General features: G+C 31.0%; 1 protein-coding gene across 1 annotated transcript in view; it reads right to left on the bottom strand.

Annotated features, from left to right (window-relative positions):
- Dhc93AB (Dynein heavy chain at 93AB) overlaps positions 1 to 24024 on the bottom strand; it is a 493152-nt gene that overhangs the window by 238725 nt on the left and 230403 nt on the right. Inside the window, exons 33-36 of the mRNA XM_075354875.1 lie at positions 20810 to 20945; positions 11394 to 11528; positions 7406 to 7525; positions 1402 to 1544 (exon numbers count right to left, since the gene is read on the bottom strand). Coding sequence (XP_075210990.1) covers positions 1402 to 1544; positions 7406 to 7525; positions 11394 to 11528; positions 20810 to 20945 — 534 coding nt within the window. The remainder of the gene's footprint in view (positions 1 to 1401; positions 1545 to 7405; positions 7526 to 11393; positions 11529 to 20809; positions 20946 to 24024) is intronic.

The following is a 24024-nucleotide window of genomic DNA, read 5'->3' as shown; positions in this document are numbered from 1 at the left end:
GTGATGCTTGTACCAGCACGTATGTATACTGTGATTCTGCTCACATCTGAGCTGCTACCGATGTCATCCACCGATATTAACTTAAGCATATATGTGATATATATGGTAACAATGTATATATATATATATATATATATATACATCAACTATATTATAATGTATTAACTGGTGAATAATTATTTTATTATTTGGTCACAACAATATCAAAATAAGCTTAATTTAAAATTATAATGTTATAACAAACGAATCTGAGTAGTCATAATAATACGCAATAATATTATCAATTACAATAATAATTTAAATAAATCAGCTTCAAATGGTAAATTTATGGATGGTGCAGATGTAAAATGGAACAGGATACAGAGGTTGCACATTTTTTTGAAAACCTACCATTGCTAAAATATTGGACGAAATGGTCACAAATTTGATGCGAATCAAGGTAGAGGTTCATATTTTTTAACTTGTGTGTACTGCACATTCTACAAATTTTTTGGCTAAGTTCTAGAGACCAGAAATTACAAAAATAAGACTACAAAAATTATCAGTTCAATATGTGAAGGGTCAGTCCGACCCTTCACATATTTTGTTCACAAAAACGAGTTCCCATCACTTTGTTCACAAAGCGAGTCCCGCTTTATGAACAAAGTGATGGTCCTTGATGCTCATAAATCATGCTTCCCACACTTTACTTGATAAAGTAAATTGCATGTTTATTGTTTGAATAACTTCTTTATAAACTAATGTAGAAAGAAACAAACTTTAGTTTGATAAATATGGCACATTTTAGGATGGTTTATTGAGAAATTATTGCAGTCTAATTTCAGATCCATTCTTTCATTTGCCAGACTACAAAAATTATTCAAAATTATTTTGAATCTATTAACTCCTTTATGAATTTTGATTATTATAATATTTTTACTTTTTTTGAGAAGGTGTCAGTAGCACAACTCCAATTTGGTTAATGGAGACAACCACTAATGTAGTGATTATATAGATTAATTATTATTACAAGCATAACTATTATATAAAAAATCACACTTCAAAAATAAACATTTATTTATTTTAAATAAATAGTGCAGTAAGAATGTAAAAATGAAAATGTAGATTGTATTACTGCCGGGTTAAGTTGTGTTGAGATCATAAGAGATTAATTTTACTGCTCTTGCTAAATTTACTCGTCATACTTGTAGAATACAATATTATTGCTATAGTTTGTTTAATATACATTCTATGCATTTATTCTTTAATTTGACTTTTGTGACTATGATACTGCAAGCTAAAAATGCATTAATTTAAGTAAACATTAGAAATAACAACCATTTTGTCCAAACAAATATTAATATAAAATATTAAAAATCTAATTGTGCAAGTTCTCTATGTGCTATATAAGAAGAATCTTACCTGAAAAGAGCTTTTAAATTTTCCGGAAGTTCAGTACGCCCAGCGTATCCAGGATTCATAGTGATAAATATACCTACAGTAGGCACCATTGCTATTATCTCTCCCATGAAATTGAATGTAGCCTTTTTGTCACGAATTGCATCCTACAATAAATTACTACAAATAGAATCGCCTACAAAAATAATAATAAACTTTTTATATCATATCTTTTTCATTTCATTTACTTTATCCCTGATATATTCATTTAGTCAATATGTGACCAATTATTTCAAAAGGGAAAGGGTAAATTAATTTGTTACTTTATACTGTCTGTCCCAGTCTTTACGGGTGCCACATCTGTAAATAATCTGATGTATGAAAGGCACCAATCAGAATTCCTTGCTCCGAGAAAAATGATGTTCTTTGAACAGTGAGTCCTTGATGGTGAACAAAGTGGAGGTGTTATTTATTAGTAGGGCTAAATATCACTTGCATTTTGGAGGGCTTGACATGCCACCATTTATTTAGCTCAATGAAGAAGGTAATGAAGTAATCATTTCACTCCTCACTTTCATTAATAAGCCAGACATCTGCTTGTTGTTTTTGAGAATGGCTATAACATTAACAGGAAAGACTTGTGAGTCATAATTATTACTTATGCATACATATACACATTATATCCCTCCCTATTGAAAGTTGTAAAAAATACTTTTCTGATTCTCCTACCTAATACTTAAAAAAAAAACTGCATTAATGATAAGCTAAATTCAAGATTTCAATTAACTGTCCTCCCTCACTGGTGTTTGGCAGAGTGACTTTATAAAATTAAACTTTATCTCTAAACACAATCTCAAGCTCAGCTGAAAAATAGTCCAGTAAAACTACTTAAGATTTCAATTTAAAATTTTCTAATATATATATATAACATCCTCTACCAACAATGAATTGGATTTAGGAAAAACATCTACTCCTGTTATTTTTTATGAACATCATTACCTCTACTGTAAATGATATTGATAATTGTTACAAAACTCAAGAATTACTTGTATACTTCAATAAAACCTAGTCAAATTTTGTTTCATAAACCTAGTTCACGTCATATCACATAGTATCAGCGTATTCAGAAAATACAATTCTTTCCTATTAGTAAATAATGGAAAATAAAGTTATCTATGAATGTCATAGTACAGGGTGAGCAACATAAAACCGAACCCATAATGAAACCATTACCCAACACTATTTATGAAAGACTCTCAAACAACTAGTGCAACTACTGGATGTATATTTTACTACTGACTGTTGCTGCCATTTGTCAGGTGGTTGTGTGTCAGTGCAGTATTGTGAGTGCAGTTGTATTAGTGTAAAATGCCTTATTCAGTCCAGGAGAGGATAGCTATAATTGAGGCCTATATTTTTTCTGGATCGTTTGAAAAATCACATCAAGTATTCATACAAAAATTTCGGAATGCCTGTATCGCAGTAAAGAGTACCATACACATTTTAGTTAAAAAATGGTGTACAACAGGTTCAGTTTCAAATGCAAAATGAAATAGGCAACCTTCCATTAGGACTCAACAGGCCATTGCCGATATTGAAAAGAGAATTTTGTAAGTCCAAAAAAAATCACTACGCAAGTTATCCATAACAATCTGGTGTTAAATACACATCTTGTAAAATTCTTCATGAATTAAAATTGCAACCATATCATGTTACAACTGTGCAACAACTGAAGGAGACAGACAAACTGAGACACCTTCATTATTGCAACTGGCTTCATGAAAACACTGCTGGTAAACAGATAGACCTGATGTATTTCATGTCAGACGTGGCATAGTCCATGTTAATTCACAGAACACCAGGTATTGGATGGTAAGAAATCCTCATGAGATACTCGTACATCCACTTCATGATGAGAAAATTGGTGTTTGGTGTGCCATTTTCGGTGATTGTATAGCGGGACCAATATTTTTTGACCAAACTGTCAATACTCAAGTTTACCTCACAATTTTCAAAGAAATCTATGCGCAATTAACTGATAATGAAAAAGAATACAACTTCTTCCAACAAGATGGAGCAACATGTCTCACATCAAATGTTTCATTGAAGTGAGTTCATGTAGCTTTCACAAATGAATGAGCTGTTAGCATAGGACGATGGCCTCCATGTCTCCCATAGTTGCCTACTTGCAATTTTTTTCCTTTGGGGCTATTTAAAGGAGAGAGTTTATCCTTAAGTTCATCAACAATATTGATGAACTTAAGGTGAATATTCAATGAGAAATCAATGCATCTGACAATGTTTTGTGTCAGACGACTCTCAATATGATCAGTTGAGCACAAAAGTGCATCAATGCCTGGGTGATCGATCATTCTGAACACCTTTTGTAACAATAAGGAAATAAATGCAACATTTAAATTACCTTTTATGTTTTTCTTATTTAATTTATCCGTAACATTCATAAAATTTCATTCCAACCTAACCTACTGATTCTGCAGCAATTACGTTTGGGTTCAGTTTTATGGCTCACCCTGTGTAACATACTACAAGCAACATAAAACAAGTTTTTACCCTCAGTAATGTCAGATGAGATGGTAAGTAAACCTTATAGATTTAGCAGACAGGACTTTGGCATACTGGATAAATGCTCGTCCCTAGCCTCCTCTTGAACAGGTATTTAAAGAAAAAATGGAGGGATCAATTCTATGTGGGGAGGAGTCATCAAGAGTTGGAGGAGTGACATATACAGTGTTTTACAATTCTGAAGAGGGCGAAGGGGCCATTTGGCTGATTGCCTTAAGGCATTTAGGATTATCCTTGGCGAGTTGGAGGACCCTATTCAGTCTCACTGGGGATAAAACAGGAAACAGCTTCCTCAATGAGGATCATTGAGGAAGCTTATCATGAGCTATTTGGATGATAGTTCCTTGACCTATACATACAGGAGATAGGAAAGTGCATTTTGAGGTGATGTGTGGTATTCCGCAGGAGTCCTTGCTGGTTCCCACCATGTGGAACATCATATACAATGGGGGACTCTGTGTAGATCTCTCTGGAAGAGGCACTATGACTGTTTTTGTGGATGACCTTGTGATGTTATTTACAGCAAGGTCAGAGGATGAAGTGGCTGAGATAGCGAGAATAGCTATTGGGAAGGTGTAAGAATTGATAGTGGAGAAGGGGTTTAGAGTGTGCCCAGAAAAGACAGGGGCAATGGCACTGACAGGGAGGAGGAGACTCCTGATTTATCTTTGGGTAGGAGAGCATCAAGTGAGGTGTGTCTACGAGTAGAAAAGACAGTTAAGGTTGTAAATACACTAATGGGGAGTGTGATGGGGCCAAAAATTTCTAAGCGTAGACTGTATGCCCATGTGTTGGAATTTGTTCTTTTGTATGGAATACCGGTGTGGCACAGAGCATTGCAGATAGAACGGAATTGCCGCTTACTGGAGGGTATGCAGTGCCGTATAACTTTGCGTTTGGCTGCTGCATATAGTTAGGTGTTGGCAGATGCAGTGATGGTTTACTTTTATACGAATTTGAATACTAGGTCGTGGATACTGGTGTTCTTTGGTAGTTGGGTTTCAATTAACCACAAATCTCAGAAATGGTCGAACTGAGACTGTATAAGACTACACTTCATTTACAATCATATATATCATCCCCTGAAGGAATACCTGAACAGTAATTCCTGGAGGCTAAACAGGAAAAAGAAAAATGTAGCAATGGTTGTGGCTGGGCTAGTACTGCTGAAGCAATTAGCAGATCATAGAACGCGGAACACGGTATGAGGGTGAGGATCGGCATGGCTCGTCGAGGTGTTGATAGAGGAGTAGCAGTCCAGGTGGGATGCTTTCCACAAAGGCAGATAAACCCACCAGCTATCCCGAGTGTTGCACCATTGTACAGGAGGAAATTTGGTGAGCTGAGTCATTGAGTTGTCCAGATTCTAACCAACCACAGGGTATATATCAGATATATCTTTATAAGAGAAAGTGGGCTGAAGATGAGGTGTGCCCATACTATGGAGAGGCGGACACTCTGGAATGAGTAATTTTTGAGAGTCCAAGATAGGACAAGAAATGACAAGAGTGTGAAAGGCTGGTGGGTCAGCTGAACGTGGAAAATTATCATCGCTAAAATGCTGGAGAACGAACATCAGTTTGACACTATTTCACGGTATATTGCAGGAGTTATCCAGAAAAAGGACCAGGAGGCGAGAAGAAAGGAAGAACCAAACACCTGAAAAAGTCTTGGAGAAGGTGAAGGAAAGAGCTGGAGGAGAGCAAAGAGGTAAAGGCCAGCCCCCTGCAGAGCCGTTGTTTGTCTGCACATGCGTAGATGGGCGACTTTGGATCCCCCAAGCATGAAGGTACTTCCTGTGGCTGTGTAATGCTTAATTGAGAGTCTGGCCCAGGGGAGGAGGATTGATGAGATAGGAGGTTTAATCGATAGGGTGCAGGCACACATACACACTCTTAGTAAAATCTTGCGGAATCTGTTAGTGAGTTTGACACTGCCCATAAATGAGGTTACTCAAACTCATAGAAAAAAAAAGTATGTAAATTCAGTATACTTTATCATTAAAGTCAAATATCAGTAAAATATTTTTACTTTTAGGTAAATGCAATGACAAAACACAATTCAAAGAAACTAATTTTTTTTACAAATTGTAAACTTGTCAACTTGTCAAACTTTTTTTATAAATCAAAAACATTGTACATAAAACTTGAATATAACTTACAATATAAATATTTTTTGTGAAAAAGTATTTGAAATTGCATGAATCCTATTGTCAAAAAGATAGAATCAAAGATAAAAGATAAAACACAAATAATTGTGATAAAACACCAAACATAAACAAGTCTATTTCAGGTCGGCCTTGTTTGTGAATTTTTAAGTTATGCTATGAGAATATTTATTAAAAATGGTGCTTATTGTATCACATATAAATATGTTTCGTATTATTTACTAATAGTTTTTTAATTTTGTTTATATTTCAGAGAGGGTTCTACTATATTTTTAATGTGTTTATAAATTTACATGTCATTTACAAAATCTACCTACTCAAAACATTTGAAAAGCATATGAAATTTACTAACAATTTAACTAATAATTTATTAATTGAACAAATACATCACTGCTCTAATATAATATTTGACATCATGTTAAGGGGATTTCTCAACCACCACAGAATAGGTATCATAAACAATATCAGTTAAGAAGTTGATAAAAAACTTAAAAAGATCTTCTAAAAACATATTTTCACATACAATATTTGTAATGTGAATCATTTTATATGTATGAATATTTGTTTTTTAATGAAATTTCTCTTTGAATGACATTGTATAACACATTAGCAAATATTCTAATTTGCATAACTGTTAAAATTTTGACTAAAAGATTAAAATAAAATATTTTCACTACTTGATTAAAAAAAAAAAAGATGTTGGACTGTAATAAATCATAGATGTAAGTAATGAACATCACTAAAAAATATTCATAAGCAAATTCATCTATACATATTTTATAACCGATCATTCTAAATGAACAAACTGTATCAGTTTTAACTTTGAAAAGATTTAAATAATTTATTTGGTTTGTAAGACCTGATATGAGAATTACAAGTAACTAGATTGTTAATAAACTTTTATGTTATTTGCAAACAGCTATCAAAAAGAAATTGACTGGTAAACAAAATACATTCAGTTAGTTCAGTCACAATTTTATTTAATGGAATATACAGCATATTGCAGTACCTTTAAGTAATCCATTAGTAATCAATCCACCACAAACCAGTTCCAAGTGTGGCTTCTGAACTGATGTTTATATTAGAACCTTTGTGTAATATTTTTAAGTTAAGAAAGTCACCAGTAGAATAAAATTTATTTAATTTTAAAATATAGTAAGACATGACACAACCAGAATCTATTTGACAATAAATCATTTGTTTTAGACAAATTTACCATATCAAAGAAAAACTCTAACAATAGTATATCTAATTACATGAAAATAATTTTTTACATACCTGTACAGACTTGACTTGGACAGCTACAACAGACAGTACTTCTACTGAAATACGATTAAATTCATCAAAACAACCCCAAGCTCCAGTTTGTGCTAAACCCTTGTAAATGTTTCCACATGACTGCAACACGACCGTAAATTACAAATAATTTTAATTTTTTTTTTTTCAATTAGGGATAAATAGCAATCATTAAATCTACAGAATTCTCAATATTACCTGGTCTCTTAAATCATACACTGAATCATAGAAGCATAGTCATTTCCAATCTAAATAATTACAGGAAGATTATAAAACTAGAATGACAAGGTTTTTTTTTGGCAAGCTCCTTACCCACTAATGATGCCCTTTATGTAACCATTGGATTAGAAAAGTGCAGCCTTGCACTAGACTGTTGGGGCAGATTACATTGTACCAAGTTCCACCAAGGAATCTAAGCAGAAAATAGCTGCTTGATCAACTATTGCTTCTGTTTGGAAATGAAGCATAGAAGACTGACCCAAATCATTTGATACAATTTTGTCAACTACTACAATCTCAGACATGCTTTTGCGCGTACTTTAATCGTTTTAATATCATTCATCATCCGTTGTTGTCATGCAGTATCATTCTTTCATTTTTATAACTGTACTACCTATTCTCATTTAATCAAATGATTGCCATAAGTATAGAAAATGATTACTCATTTTCCTTAGTTAACCTGGCCAGGAATTGCTTATTACTTTGAAAATAGCTGTCCTAATTTCAGGGATAATTTGCATCTCATCAGATCATCTACAATCTTTTTCATTACAGCACCTAACATATGAACAGAAAGAGCTGTTTATAATTTTTATAAGAATCAGGTACCAGTCTGTAGCTATAAGGGTAGCAAATGAAAAAAGGCAAGTTATAGTTCAGAAAGAAGTGAGACATGATTGTATAATTATATAATCTGTATTTATTCAACACTGATATGTTATACAAAACAAATTTTTATAGAAACATTTTTCCAAAATTTGTCATAATAACAGAGCCTGTTCTTTTACTATTTAATTAGTATATGAAGATGCAGTAAGAGATTTAAGAGAAAAGTTTGAATAATCAGTAGCAGAATATGTAGTAATCTGAATGTGTAGTATTTCTTTTGCCCAGAAACAAAATAATAGAAATTCTAGGATTCATTGATGATATTGTTTTGACTGAAAATAGGAAGAAGATGTGAATGGTATGGGCTTATTGCAGCAATGGCTTCGTCTTCAAAGTAAGTAAAATAAAACAGAAGTAATGAAATAACTCATGAGAAGGATGAAAAGTTAAATGTAAAGATGGATTCCAGAAGTTACAAAATTTTTAAGGTTAATGGTAGAATGGAAAATTTATGTTTGAATCATGTACAAAGAAGAACAAGCCTCGACCATATATTTAGTTCTAGAAGGAAGAGCAGAGAGCAAAAGGAGTAAAGGCAGATAAAGATTAGAATATATGAAATTGATATTGAGTATGTATGATGTAAGAGGTATAACAAAAATAAAAAATGGAGGTATACATCAAACCAAAAGTTGTGAATTGAAATTGTAGAATTTTAATGACAAACTTTCTTAATTATTATTTTGTATTTTTATTTCATTATTTTATATTAACGGATACCGCAATAACTGGGCTAGTTTATAAAAAAAGAAGTTGAAAACAACCTCATTTAACATCAATAAACTTTACACATGTTTCAATTTGTTTTGAAACACTTTAACCAGCTGATCTACTGGAATGTCTCATATGTATGTGTTACTACAGTTTTTAGTTCATCAATCATGCATGGTCTGTTGCGATACACTGCTTCTTTCATTGTTCTCCCATAGAAAGAAATCTGGGGAGTGAGATCAGGCGATCATGCTGGCCACAAACCCAAAATAATTCGTTCATCAAAGACATTTCGTAAAAAACTCATTGACCTAGTTGTGTGCACACTGTGGCACCATCTTGTTGAAACCAATCCCGATTGATTTCCATTTCTATTAACTGACTAATGGAGCTGTTAAAACAACACAATAACGATCACTATTAACTGTATTTTCAAAAAAGATTGGACCTGCAATATGCAATCTACTCATACCGATCAGACTTCAATTTTCACTTTGTGTAAAGATTGTGTAATTCATGGGGGTTAGTTGTCGACCACAGTCATGCATTTTGTGAATTAATATACCCTCCCAGATGAAACCACGCTTCATCTGTAAAAAAATGTAATGTCGAAGATATCTATGGAATTTTGGTCAATAGAAACGTTTAAATCATTCACAATAATTTAATTTTTTTGGCATGATCTGTAGGTTGCAGTTCTTGATCACACATTACTTTACAGGAAAAAAGTTTCAGTTCTTTTCTTACCCCTTTATGTGTTGTAGCAAATCTCATATCTTGCTGCTGTGCTAATTTACATGTTGACTTTGATGGACTTTTGACCATAACATCCAAAATAAAAAGCAGCTTCTGTTCATTTAGTTTAGGTAGTCTTCCACTTCGATCAGTGTCTTCAACAGAGCCTGTTGCCCAAAATGTTTCAATAAGATTTCAAACTGCATTGCAGTGAGGAACAGGAGTATTTGGAAACTTTTTAGAAAATTTGTGCTTCACTAAATCAGTATACATGTCACCTTTACAAAAGGCATGTTCAATGAGAAAAATGCATTCCTCTATAGAAAGAACCATTACATTCCTCACAATTATTGATTTCAATAAATGAAATAAACAAAACAAAAAAAAAACCTGTTCAATCACAACTAAACAACTAACATATTGGTTTATTATTGAGCAACGCCCAACCATAGGCCAGCCAACCTAACGCCGAAAGAACAGAATGCATTGCATGATTGTTAAGTACACTGCACAGAGACTTTCTAAACACACTGTATTACACTTCCAGAATAATTTTTCAGATATAATTATCCGATTCCTTCATTAGTCATCAAAAGCTCAGTATAGTAAGAAGCTGTATAACTAACTTTGAAAAGATCTTTTGAAAGCCCAATATTCTTGTAATTAAAAAATACGTTCCTAAATTTCAAAATTAATATTTTATTTTAAATTTAGATGTTCATTATATTAATAAATTTAAAGTCCATCATAAAGAACTTTATTTCATACTTATTTTTTGAATATAACATCTCTTAGCTGGACTACACTGTTCTTCAAAATATCCACTTTGTCTTGCCTCAGTGAGTCATTGATTTGCACAGCACATTATCTGGAATTTGCTAATGGTAATCCCAATGAATTCCTTCAGTTCCTCAATGTTGTCAATCCTTGTAGACAGTTTGTTCTAAATAGGTTCATAAGAAATAATTGCATGGAGAAACTACATAGGCCAAATCAAATCATATTATGTGAGATGATCTTTGTCAGGAACATTTCCCACACAATTTGCATTCAAATTTGCCCCCAGAATACAAAATGAGCTCAACACCATAATATAAATGTATGGTTTTGGCAAATGATGTAGTATAACTACACACTGATACTTATAATTTTCTCTACATTATTAGTCTCAGAAATTTTCTCTCAGCTTAGTTAATCTGAGTTGTTCTCCAACTTTGCAATAAGTTGTTTGAAATTCTGTTAACTACAGAAAATCTTCATCCACTTATTCATTCCACCATAACTAAATCATTCCTGTAAAGGAGTGATTATCAGTTTATCAAGCAATAAACTAAAAATAATTTTTTCCCTCATAGCTTATTTTTTTTTTCATTGCTCACTTCACATCATGTTACTTTAATATTCCAGATTTCTGCCAGCAGAGTGTCAAAGATACTAATGTCGTTTCAGCACAATAATACTAAGTCTCATTTAATGACCATCATACACCAGTAAATTTGTTATACCTCCAATATTCATGTACCAGAAACCACTACATTTGTTACAGTAAATAAAATATAAATCTGTTTATTTGAACAATCAGAAAAGACAACAAAATTTAACAAAAATTAATTAATGCGATTTCATGATCAATTACCTTATAATCCATCTGTTCAGAGCAATTAAAAACGTACACCATTATTCCAAGGGCACGACCAAGATCTTTAGTAGTTTCTGTTTTACCAGTGCCAGCAGGTCCAGCAGGACCTCCTCCCATCACAAGATGTAATGACTGCAAAGAAGAATAAGAAAGATATACTAATAGGAACTAGTTTAAATATTCACAGACACAGAATATCTAACAAAAATATTTCATTTAAAAAGATTTTAATTCCAGTTAGAATATAATACATGGAATTTTTATTACAAGTAATTCTTGGTTTCTATTGAATTTTAAGTAATATTTCATTTAAACTGAAACCAAGTGGATAATTTTTTTAAGTTATGACAACTGATGATCATTGGTTACTATTAAATACCACCAGCATACAGTAAAAAACTCCTAATGTTATTCAAATTAAGCAATCTACAAGAACTGGTCTAGAAAACTTTCTTTGGCAATTGACAAGATATATTTTTGCTTTACCCCGTTTTCTGAGATGTTCCAAGTGATACAGTCTTGTCATATAGAGAGTTTCAGATTTATCCAGGATCAAAAAATTAAATTATTTATTTAAAACTAATAACAGTTACAGAAGCGAAAAGTAAACGTGATAGGATGTTTTTAATGTTTTATGATTATTAATAAAGCTATTAAACATATTGACCTTGCCAAGTTTACTTTATTTTAAAAGGATAATAAATAAAATGTCACATAAATCTACAGAAAAATTATAACTGATATGTAAACAAACTTTTCTAAATATAAAATGATTTGTTAGAACTGTAATGCCAGGGTGATCCAGTTGGGGTAGGTTTGTCAATGAAATATCTGTTGAGCAAATTACTAAATTTAATTCCTCCCTAATATAAGGGAAGTCATAAGTTTTTTTTTTGCCAATAAAACCCACATTGACAAAGATTTTATTACTATGCTTACTACTATTCGTAATCTAACATCGACCCCACTTATACAAGGCTGCATGATCACACATCACACAACCTATCCAAATTTAATTTCTGTTACTTTTCAACAATTGCCCTTTCATCCTCCAAGGTATTTCAAGATTTGGGCAAAGTCGGAATATCAAGCAGTTTTGCAGACCACTGAGGGGTCGATATACTTAATTACCATTAACAAATTGACATCTAAAACTTGGATGGTGGCAGAACTTCCACTTTTCTACTACTTTTACATTTAGTCTTTCTGTGATATCATTAGCGACAATGGTATATAACATAATAAAAATTAATAATAATAATAAAAATAGAGCTAATTATCTTAATTTTATCCATCCAACAAACAAAACTAAGAAAAATTCACAACGTTAGTGGAGTTAACTTTTCGAAATACCAATCAGTAACGGCGATTATTAACTATCATTATTTATCAATTATCACAAATTAATATTTGATTTAGTATTTCATTAATTTTACACTTAAATCCATCACTAAGGTATAGCACTGATTATTACTTATTCGAAGGAAACAATACATATGGGAAAAATTTACATACATATTATGAAAAAAAATTCACAACCTAAAATTATAGTTTTATATATATTAAAACAAGGAATATTTCTGAGAGGGTCACTGCCCCCTACTAGGCACATTCCCAGATAGCGGGTAGGACAAAGCTCTGTAGATATGCAGCTTAGGTGAGAAATAAAATACCAGCTGGGGACCAACACCGTAATCAAAAATCTAGCCACATCTGTTCCCAGATCAGGGGGCGGATGGTCAGTGTCTGTTTCCCACGTTCAAGTAGCTATTAAAGAGTTTGGCAAAAAGAAATTCATAATGTTAAAAAAATTTTAAAAGGCCAGCCGCACAACCTTGGCTTGAACCTCCAAGGTTTACAACCTTGGTTGTATCTCTGTAATTTCTTCAGAAATTACAAAAAAGTTATCAATTATGAATATGTGTGATTTTAACAACATTATTGCCCCAGGTAGTACCCAATCCACCAAACAAATGTGTGCAAGCAAATATTTGGAGTCTGGGAAATCTACAACCTCACACAATATTGAAAAGAGTGATTTGGAAACCATTTAAAAAACCAAAGTTTATTGAAACGTTCAATGTAAATCACTTTTAGAAGCAGAAAAATTAAAACATCTGACAGACAATCTAAAAAATCAAAACATTATCATATCTCTACAAGAAACAAGGTTTATGAAGGAATATGTTTTTCACTCTGAAGGTTTCAGAATTTATAAAGGCAAAAAAGGTGCAAGAATAATTAAGAACACACCACATGTGTGTTCTGGTTTCATCATAAACAAAATTCGAAATTATATTCTAATCTTTGAATCTTATATGAAAAACTTTCCTTACGTACATCTAAAATCCTATTTAAGATTTAAATGATAGTTAATGCACACGCATCTATTAATAAAGAAAATGAAACTAACAAAGAAAAAAGTAAAACTGCTTTGGAGTAAATTAGATGATATTTTACAGATCATAACATATTACTCTCTTGGAAGATTTTAGTGCACCAATAGGTAAAGAGAGGAAATTTAAGGAAGTAGTTGTAGAATAACCTACTCACAAAGAACCAATAAAAACTGAGAAAGATGAATAGAAATTTGCCAATAATATAATTTGATTTTAAAGTCCACAGGTTTTAAGAAACTACCACACAAACAGAAAACCTGGATCTTGAGAATTTCAACTTGATTACATAGCTATTAAAAGTTTGGCAAAAAGAGATTCAAAATGTTAAAGTATTAAAAAGTACTTATTTAGATTCTGATCACTACCCCTCGAAAATAAAATATAAAGTAATCCTCAGAACAAAACGCAAATCTAATAAACTTCAGACTAAAACAATTGATCCTGAGAGATTATTACAAAATGGTGACAAATTTTCCAAAATAACAGAAGACTTAAAACATGAAAAGTGGAAAACATAACAGCCAAAATAGTACAAAAATCAGAGTGTTGAATCAAGTAAAAATGTTAAAAAAACTTGCATGGTTGATGTTAGAATGCCCTTTTAATTATCAGACAAAAAGCCTGGGAAAAGTGAACTTAACAAAAATGAGGAAAAAGGCAAAATTTCCTTAAGATCTGGAAAGAAGTCAGTAAAATGATAAAACAAGTCAAGAAAAATAATGAGAAAGAACTTTTAAACCAAACAAACGAAAACTGATAAAAATAATTCAAACAACTTCTACAAAACATTTAAACAAAAATTAACTAAATATTATCCACTAAGACTTCAGATGAAGATGGGGAAAAAAGCACATAACACAAAAACAACTATTAAATAAATAAATGGTTTAAGTATGTAAACTGGTATTAATGGTTGCATACAAAGTTCTATTATCTAAAGCTTTACTTAATCATGCTCAACCTCAACTGGATCCACAACTGGGTGAATATCAAGGTGGATTTAAGAAAACTCATCTGCAGGGTAAATCTTCAACCTCAAAAATATTATGGATTATTGTAAAAATAAAAGTTATAACATATGTTGTATTTTGACAGATTTTCAAAAAGTATATATTCATAGAACACTTTTTTCAACATTAACAGAATTAGTCTGGATAACTAAACTGTAAATTTAATCAAAACAACATTAATAACACTTACTGGAAAGTAAAATTACTGGGAGAATTATCGGATCCTTTTCTCATCAAAACTGGTGTAAGACAGGAAGACAGTGGACTTAATTTTTACAATTTTTCAACTGTGCTCTTGAAATGGTGGTTGAGAAGGAATAAAAATTTAGATGAAAATAATGGAATAAAACTGGGAACTACAGAAGATTAACCATCTTGCTTTCAGTCCTTCTTTGGTCCTTCTTCTAACTTTCAGTTATTATGGCACTATAAACCAAAAATTGGAAGAAGCTAAAAACAAATAAAGGTACTAGAAAAATAGTCTGCTAAAATTAGATTAAAATTCTCCTTTAAAAGTAAAATTTTGACTAATGATAAAGATTGCCCAAATTTTCTTAGTATAAGTAATAATAAAAAAAGAAGAAAACAGAGAAAGAAAGAAAGAAAGAAGGAAAGAAAGAAAGAAAGAAAGAAAGAGAGAGAAAGAGAGAGAGAGAGAGAGAGAGAGATAAGTGGATAATTTTAAATACCTCAGAAAGTGGATCAACTGCAAATTCTTTAGATAAAATCATTGAGTTACAGCTAGTAAAATGGAATTAGCTTTCCGAGTAACGAAAAACACATATAACAGTTTTATCATGGAACTTGAAATTTCAAAATTATAAAACTGTGACAAAGCCAGAAACACTTTATGCTGCAGAAACCCTAGAACTGTGTAACAAAGGTCTACTAGAAAATTTAGAAAAGAAAGAAACAAAAATTATAAGAAAAATTTTTGGTCCTAAATTTCAAAATAATCAGTTAAAATTAATCCATACAGCAGACTTTTACTAGAATAAAAAACTCCCACACAATAAGGAAAGGATGAATCATATTTTACTCGCATATATTTAGAAAGAATAACAGTAGATTAATTAAGCAAATTTTTGATTTCTTCGAGTAAAAAAACTATAGACAAACTGTTCAGACAATCCCAAGATCTAAAATAACTGAAGACAACAGAAGAAAGAGAGAGATTTTAAGGAGAATATTAAAAGATGAAAACAAAAGGAAGCTATAAAGCACAAAAACAACAGAGCCAAATTTTCTGAAGAACAAAGGAAAGTGACATCAGAAAAAAATGAAAAGGTATTGGGCAGTTGGAAAGGCAAAAAACAACCACAAATGAATTAAATTATCTAACTATCAACTAATGTGATCTAGCGTGTACACTTGTTCCAAGGTGAACTATTCTAAAAAACAAGGAATAAATCTAATAAAATAATAAAATCAAATTACAGAAAGATTAATGTTAATGTAATAATAATAATAATAATAATAATAATAATAATAATAATAATAATAATAATAATGGGTAATCTGCAGTATACACTCCAAGTCCTGTATCTTGCTATAAAAGAATAAATTAATATGACCTAAATATTAGTTGACTAATCAATCAATTTTATCAGGTTACGTTACAATATACAAATAGATGTGCCCCAGTCAATTGAAAATAAAAAATAACCCTAACCAGTACCACACTGTAATCAGTACAGAGGACAAAACATAAAAGAGTTGCCCCTTGGGTTACATTAGTGAAAAAAATCCAAATTTAACTTAACCTTTAGGAATACAGTGCACTCACGTGAAGTCTGGTATCTACCAAGTGTCTTATTTACCACACACTCCATTTACTGAATTTAAATTTGAACATCATAAGTTAATTTGGAAAGGGTACAAATCTTAGGTCACTACTACTTGCAAATTAGTTTTCATTTACAAATGTGACTGCCCCAGGGTACTTACAGAGAATTGCATAGGTCTGGCATGGTAAAACTTCACCTAAATTGCCACAGCTCTGGTTAGCACTCTATATACAGCCAGAATGAAAACCGTTTTCGGCAACCCAATCCAGCACTGTTCCAAATTTAAAACTACACCTAACAATTGGTTTTGAACATTTTACTCTTGTTCACTATGATGTAACTCACATTAAGGAGAGAACTCTTTCTTGGGCCTACCAGTCACATCCTGCACTACACATATGGCTCTGTGCACGTTTCCCCTGTCGCCAGGCATGTTCACTAGGAATTTGTCACCTGATGCGAAATGACAATTTATCACAGTTATATAGGCTTTTATTTTTGTTTCCAAAACAGAAGCAGGTATGCACTGAATCTATTCTCTATCTGGATCCTTTTTAACTCACATTAAAACATTAATTACAATTAATATCAAATATATTTATTATCTAAGAACTAATTTATTTCTTTTTCAAGCTATGCTATACAAAACCAACACTAAAAATATTAACTCCCTACTGCTTGAGGTGGGTTACGTTTTATTTGAAATGGTTCCTACTTCAAAAAGCTTTTTAAATAACTTTGAGTTGTATCAAATCTGAATTTGATGTAATAAACCTAATCATTAAAAAGTATTTTAAATTTTAATTATCTACCAGCCAACAGACCAGAAAAGTAAATCTCAATGTAGAATTTCTAGATATAGTTTTTTGTATTTTTTGATAACTTTCCAATTTGTGAAAAGACTTTAGTGAGACTGAAAATTGTTCCTTATGAAGCAATACCTTCTATTAGAGAAGAAAATTAACGCAACAGCTTAAGACACTACAGCGGAAAAAAGTGACCCAAATTTTACTGATTTCAATTATTGATAATATTGTTTGTTCTCAATGTTTCATTCCAAGAATAATTTATGGTGTTTGCAAACCAAATTTTCAGCAAAAAATATACTAAATTAAGTTTTCTAAGAAGTTAATACGGAACAGAAGACATACCACATGATTTTGTAGACAATCATGTGCTACATATGAATTTCTTTCATTACACTATATATATATATATATATATATAGTGTAATGAAAGAAAATATATATATATATATGTATACTATTAATTATACAAACAGGAGTTTTAGTAATTATGATAATTTAGTAACTGTAAGAATTTTTACCAATATGAATGGGTCTACAGAATTTTAGACTAAGTGGGAATGGATCAACAAAACAGTTTAAAACACAAAAAATAAAGGAAAAAGGTAAAAATGTAAGTTTCTTTTTACCCTAGTAAAACCTGATTAAATTATATTTGTAAATAAAATCAAATTGCAAAAAAAACAACATATTTATGGTGTTAAATTGAGCACAACTTGGTAAAGAAGTGTATGTTGAAATACTATAAACTGAAGAAAAACTTTTAGTTACAACTTAAAAAACAAGCTTCATTCCCAGAATTTATCAAGCTTAGAGCAGATGCAATATAAAACAAATAATAATTAATGTTAAACAGAAGACATTTTTAAAACACAAAAGATGATGAAGCTACTTTATAGTATTGTATAAGAAAACAAGTTAATTCTATAATGATAAAAATCTGTGAAGAAAGATTAACTGAAGGAAAAATGTAAAAATGTAGGATTAAAAATAATTATAAGAAATATAACATCATAATAACCACTGAAATGTAATATCAAGTAGATAACCACTGTGGGGAAATTCCAAAATGCATCATGTCCTGCCAGAAGACCTTGTTGGGAGAGAAGAGAGTTAATACAATTTTAGGATGCTTATAAGGACTATAAAGAGTAGATATAGAATGGAGAAATATCCCCAGATTTCAAAAAGATTAATATTTTTACCATATCAAAGAAAGCAGAGACAGGTATGTGTGCAAACTGTAGCATTATAAGTCCAGCACATCAAATATATCATGCTTCCAAAACAGTATTGTATTTTTCAAATCAATCAGAATTTAAGAACATCATGCCTGCTCCTCATCACACCTCTCCTATTATTCCTGATTATTTTTCCTGCTCCTTACTGGTGATTGTATAATTATTTTTATATTCTTACTTTGTACCTTCCAAAAGTTTGGTTACTCTATACAAGCAGATGATTTTTAATTTCAGTCATCAATGTTTTATAAAGAAACTGGTTCAAATTCCATATGTTTGTCACGTTAATAATTCTAGAGACGTGAACATTTTTTTGCTAGACTGGGGTGAATTTTCCTATACCAATTAAATATCTGCAATTTTAATGTTATTTCTTTGTTATAGTTATTGAAAGTAGATTAGAATATGCCATTGTTTATGTTAGGATATTGCATTTGACATATAAGATTTTAATTTTATCAAAAACTTTAATAACATAACAGGTAATGTGAAATGGCTTGTAATGTTGAAATAATATTTTTTCCAACATTAGGACAGATGTTAAAATTTGATAAAATTATTTCTTTTGTGACTGTTATTATTATATACAGTGATTCCAAATTACATGGCAATCTCTTGGAAGGTGATTTTAAAGCCAAAAATAGGAAAAAAATTTCATATAAACATAGGTCAGAAAAGAGTTGGTTAGTGAGTTTCAGCTCACAAAACATTTAGCCCTGATTTCTGCTCCATCTGTGAAATTAATCATACAAAAATTCTTAGGTACAAATCAAGGAGTAAATTTGGTGCTCCCTCACGGTTTTTTATCTAAGAAATTGAATAAAAGTGATCCCGGATCTCAACCTCACAAATAAAATTTTCTAGTTAACCTTGTAGGAAATTTATTTCTGGAGAAATTGTTGTATATAATATTTGTTAAAATTAAGCACAAATTTGAGAAGTTCAACTTTAATCAGAAACAAAACACACAAACTGGATTGGAAAAGTAATATGATTTTAAACAGAACAATTTTCATCAATCATTGAACAACATAAAGTACATGGAAACAAATAGAAAACTCTTCAATGACAGAAAGAAATGAATAAAATATGCTTTAAAAAATTAAATTCACAAACTTTTTGGTTTTTTACTAAAACTTATTACCTATCAAAATGATTACTTCAAAAAGCTGCAAACATTTCTTCAAAGCAGTTGCTCAATGTGGCCGCCATTCCATTCAATGCAGAGTTCAGCTCAGAGAATCCATGCTGGCCTTAGCATAGCATTATTGTTATTATTCATGATAGCAGCTACAGCTTCTATTATACAATGTGTCAATTTTTCTTGTTTGCCAACCAAGTGGAATAGACTAATGATTTCATCCAATCCCAAAGGAAAACATCTGCTAGTGTGAGATAGGAGGATCAGGGTGGTCATTTTACTGATCGGTTTCGACCAATCAATTGCTTACTAAATGTGTTATTTAAATGATTCATCACATCACAACAATAATGAGCAGGTGTTCATCACTGAAAAGGATATCTGCAAGTGGAATATTTTCCAAGAGTTCCATCAAATTTGTTTGCAAAAAATGCAAGTACCGCTCTCCATTGACCCTTGGCATTAAGAAAAAAGAGCCTATGAGATTATCATAAAGAAGACCACACCAAATATTAACAAAAAAGGGCACTGGAAATGACTTGTAGCAGTCTCATGGGAATTTTCTTCTGCCCAAGTGTGAGCGTTTCAATAATTTACAGTGCCATTTCTTGTAAATCATGATTCATCAGTAATTAGAATGTTACTTAGGAAAACAGAATGATGATCAAATTTTCTAATTAACCATTGAGAGAATTTCATCTGTTTATCAAAATCAGGTGGTAACTCTTGTACATGAGTTGTATGGAATGGGTATGATTGTTGCTCCCGCAACATTCCCCTCACGTTTGACTGCAAAACATGAAAGTGATGCGAGAACAAAATATATGAAAAATATATATCAAAATATATGTAAATGCAAAAAAATATATAAACAAGAAAAAATAATTTAAGCATAAATAAAAAACTGACAACTATAGTGTTTAGGGAAGTAAGTAGATTTTATAAAATTTAAACAATTTTTTATACTACCTTTATTTTTCATTTATTTAGGTATTTTTACTTCACTAAAAACTTAACACTCCGAATTACCTGGGTAAGAGTTATATAACAACGATCAGTAAGAGGTGTTATGACAAGTCGTGGTGTATTACCAAGATATTCATGACTATATCGAAATTGAGCATCACAGATATTGGCAAAACAATCTTGTTCCTTTTCATCCCATCTGTAAATAATAAATATACCTTTTTATTGTAGTAATAGTTAAAGTAACAGTAAACTCTTAAGCTGGTTTTTTTTTGGAAAAAATCTTTCAGACAGTAATTTTTTCCTGAAAACATATAGAAGTAAAAATAACTCTTATAAAACATTTAATAAATCATACATACATTCAAGTTGATGTAGTCATGTATTAATTCAATAAATAGGTTCTCAATTTTTCATAATGGTTTTTCATGACTTTATTGACAAGGAAAACAGTTCATTTCAATTGTTTATAGAAAAAATAACAGCAATAAACTTATTACGTATCAGTGCCACCAATTTTGTTTTAGATTACAACAAAATATTTCAAAATGAAATATCTTTATTATTCTAATAAGTAGTAATATTTATTGTTTGCAATAAATTTACTCTAATACCACTAAAGTGGTGCACAAGTAATTCAGATTAACCATCTATAAGATTACAAAATATTATATATTTTATTCATTGTCAATAATGAATTATGTAAGTTGTAATTCTTAATTTTACTAAGTATTCTAATTTAACTGAATATTGATTTACAGCAATCTATGAACAAAAAAGAAACAATTTTTCAAATAAATAATCATCTTATTCTCCTAATCAAAATAACAATATGGTAAATTCATGTTTGAGGCTGTAAACAAATAAATAAATAAGAAAAATAGCCCTACATTGATTATTCTGATATGTTAGAAGAACAATGTCAGTGAACATAAAACTGTACTAATCTGATATGCTCAAGGAATTAACAACTCACAGTAGTTAAAACACAGGTTCTTTGTACAAACAGGCATTTCTATTGATATCTAACATTTTATCAGACATAAGAATGCTGGCCTGTTTCAGTGAAGGTTTTGAATAATTTCTGAATTCAACTGGGAAAATCTATTATGACTAAACCTGAATGTTTCACCCTAATAGTAGGCTTTTAATTTACAGTAGCAGATATTTTGAACTGTAATTAATTGTATCAGTGTTATAAAAAAAAATCTTACACTATCATTTTTTTTCTTAAGCTGATAAAGTGAAAACAATAATTTTTCATAACTAATCATTTTGTTTTGTTATCATTCAGCTTATTTTCTTTAAGCTTATTTACTAATTTCATTGACTTAACAGATATGAAACTTGATCTTTGTTTAGTTAACCAACAACAGTAGGAAACTACTGCTACCTATTATTTAGTAAGCAGTTCTTTTCAAATTACAGTCTGTTACTGTAATTTTTATATCATTAATAGCAGCTCTTGTAGTTTAAGGTACTGTTTTTAAATAAGTGACTGCAAGGAAATTAAGGCTGATAATAACAAAAACAATTACCATGAATTTTTGCCAAAAATAAATTTATACTTCACATATACACAGACACAAACACTATACTTCAGAGAAGAACAATTGCTAACATTTACAGGAACCAAACAGCAACAGTAATAATCGAAGAAGATAAGAAAGAAGCCATAATAAGAAAGAGAGTTCGACAAGGATGTTCCCTATCCCCATCACTTTTTAATCATTACATGGAACTAGCAGTTAATGACGTTAAAGAACAATTTAGATTCGGACTAACAGTACAAGATGTACAAGATGATTCAGAAAAGATAAAGATGCTACGATTTGCTGATGATATAGTAATTCTAGCCAAGAGTAAAAAGGATTTAGAAGAAACAATGAACGGCATGGATGAAGTCCTACGCAAGAACTATCGCATGAAAATAAACAAGACAAAACAAAAGTAATGAAATGCAGTAGAAATAACAAAGATGGACCACTGAATGTGAAAACAGGAGGAGAAAAGATTATGGAGGTAGAAGAATTTTGTTATTTGGGAAGTACAATTACTAAAGATGGACGAAGCAGGAGCGACATAAAATGCCGAATAGCACAGGCGAAACAAGCCTTCAGTCAGAAATATAATTTTTTTACATCAAAAATTAATTTAAATGTCAAGAAAAGATTTTTGAAAGTATATGTTTGGAGTGTCGCTTTATATGGAAGTGAAACTTGGACAATCGGAGTATCTGAGAAGAAAAGATTAGAAGTTTTGAAATGTGATGCTATAGAAGAATGTTAAAAATCAGATGGATGGATAAAGTGACAAATGAAGAGGTGTTGGAGCAAATAGATGAAGAAAGAAGCATTTGGAAAAATATAGCTAAATGAAGAGACAGACTTATAGGCCACATATTAAGGCATCCTGGAATAGTCGCTTTAATATTGGAGGAACAAGTAGAAGGAAAAAATTGTGTAGGCAGGCCATGTTTGGAATACGTAAAACAAATTGTTAGGGATGTACGATGTAGGGGGTATACCGAAATGAAATGACTAGCACTAGATAGGGAATCTTGGAGAGCTGCATCAAACCAATCAAATGACTGAAAACAAAAAAAAATGTAAGTAACTGGTATCGCACCATTTGAATATAAATTTAAAAAAAGTTCTAATCAATGACTTGACTGAACAGTATTAGAAGAAGCGAAGGCTTATAAGATACAGATGTCCTACAACACACAAGTGGAAACGCAAATATCGGACAATGGAGATTTGTAATGCACAAAAATTAGATGTATAAAAAAAAATACTGCAGTAAACATGTTAAGAAGTCTTCAAACCAAATTCCACTGTTGAATATTACAGTTTTGTTGTCACTTGTATCCTTCATTAACATTTTAACTGCTATTATTGGCAACTTCTCTAATCCTATTACCTTTCCATTCTTTATATCATTTATTACTTGTATATCTTTCAATTTTAGGATTTCTGCTCCTACTTTATCTTTTTCATTTCATCCTTTGCTTCTAAGAGAAGATCATTTAGCTTTATTTTGGCCTATTATAGTTACTTCTTATATTCCTTCTATCTTTTAAGTATCACTCCTGTTTTGTGTAATACTTTGCCACCTCTATAGGGAATTTCTTTAATATTACTAATAATACTATTTCTCTAGTTATACGTTACTGTTTATAAATTTTATAGATTAGTTCATAACGTTCTTTTATTTTTAAATCTTTTGTGCATTAACATTCATCAGAAATTCATTTCTCCTCTGCATTCCTAATTCAT

This window comes from Lycorma delicatula, chromosome 1, assembly GCF_047948215.1.
Source record: "Lycorma delicatula isolate Av1 chromosome 1, ASM4794821v1, whole genome shotgun sequence".
NCBI classification, from domain to species: Eukaryota; Metazoa; Arthropoda; class Insecta; order Hemiptera; family Fulgoridae; genus Lycorma; species Lycorma delicatula.
The sequence above is the reverse complement of the archived record's forward strand: the minus strand, read 5'-3'. Positions and strand labels throughout refer to the sequence as shown.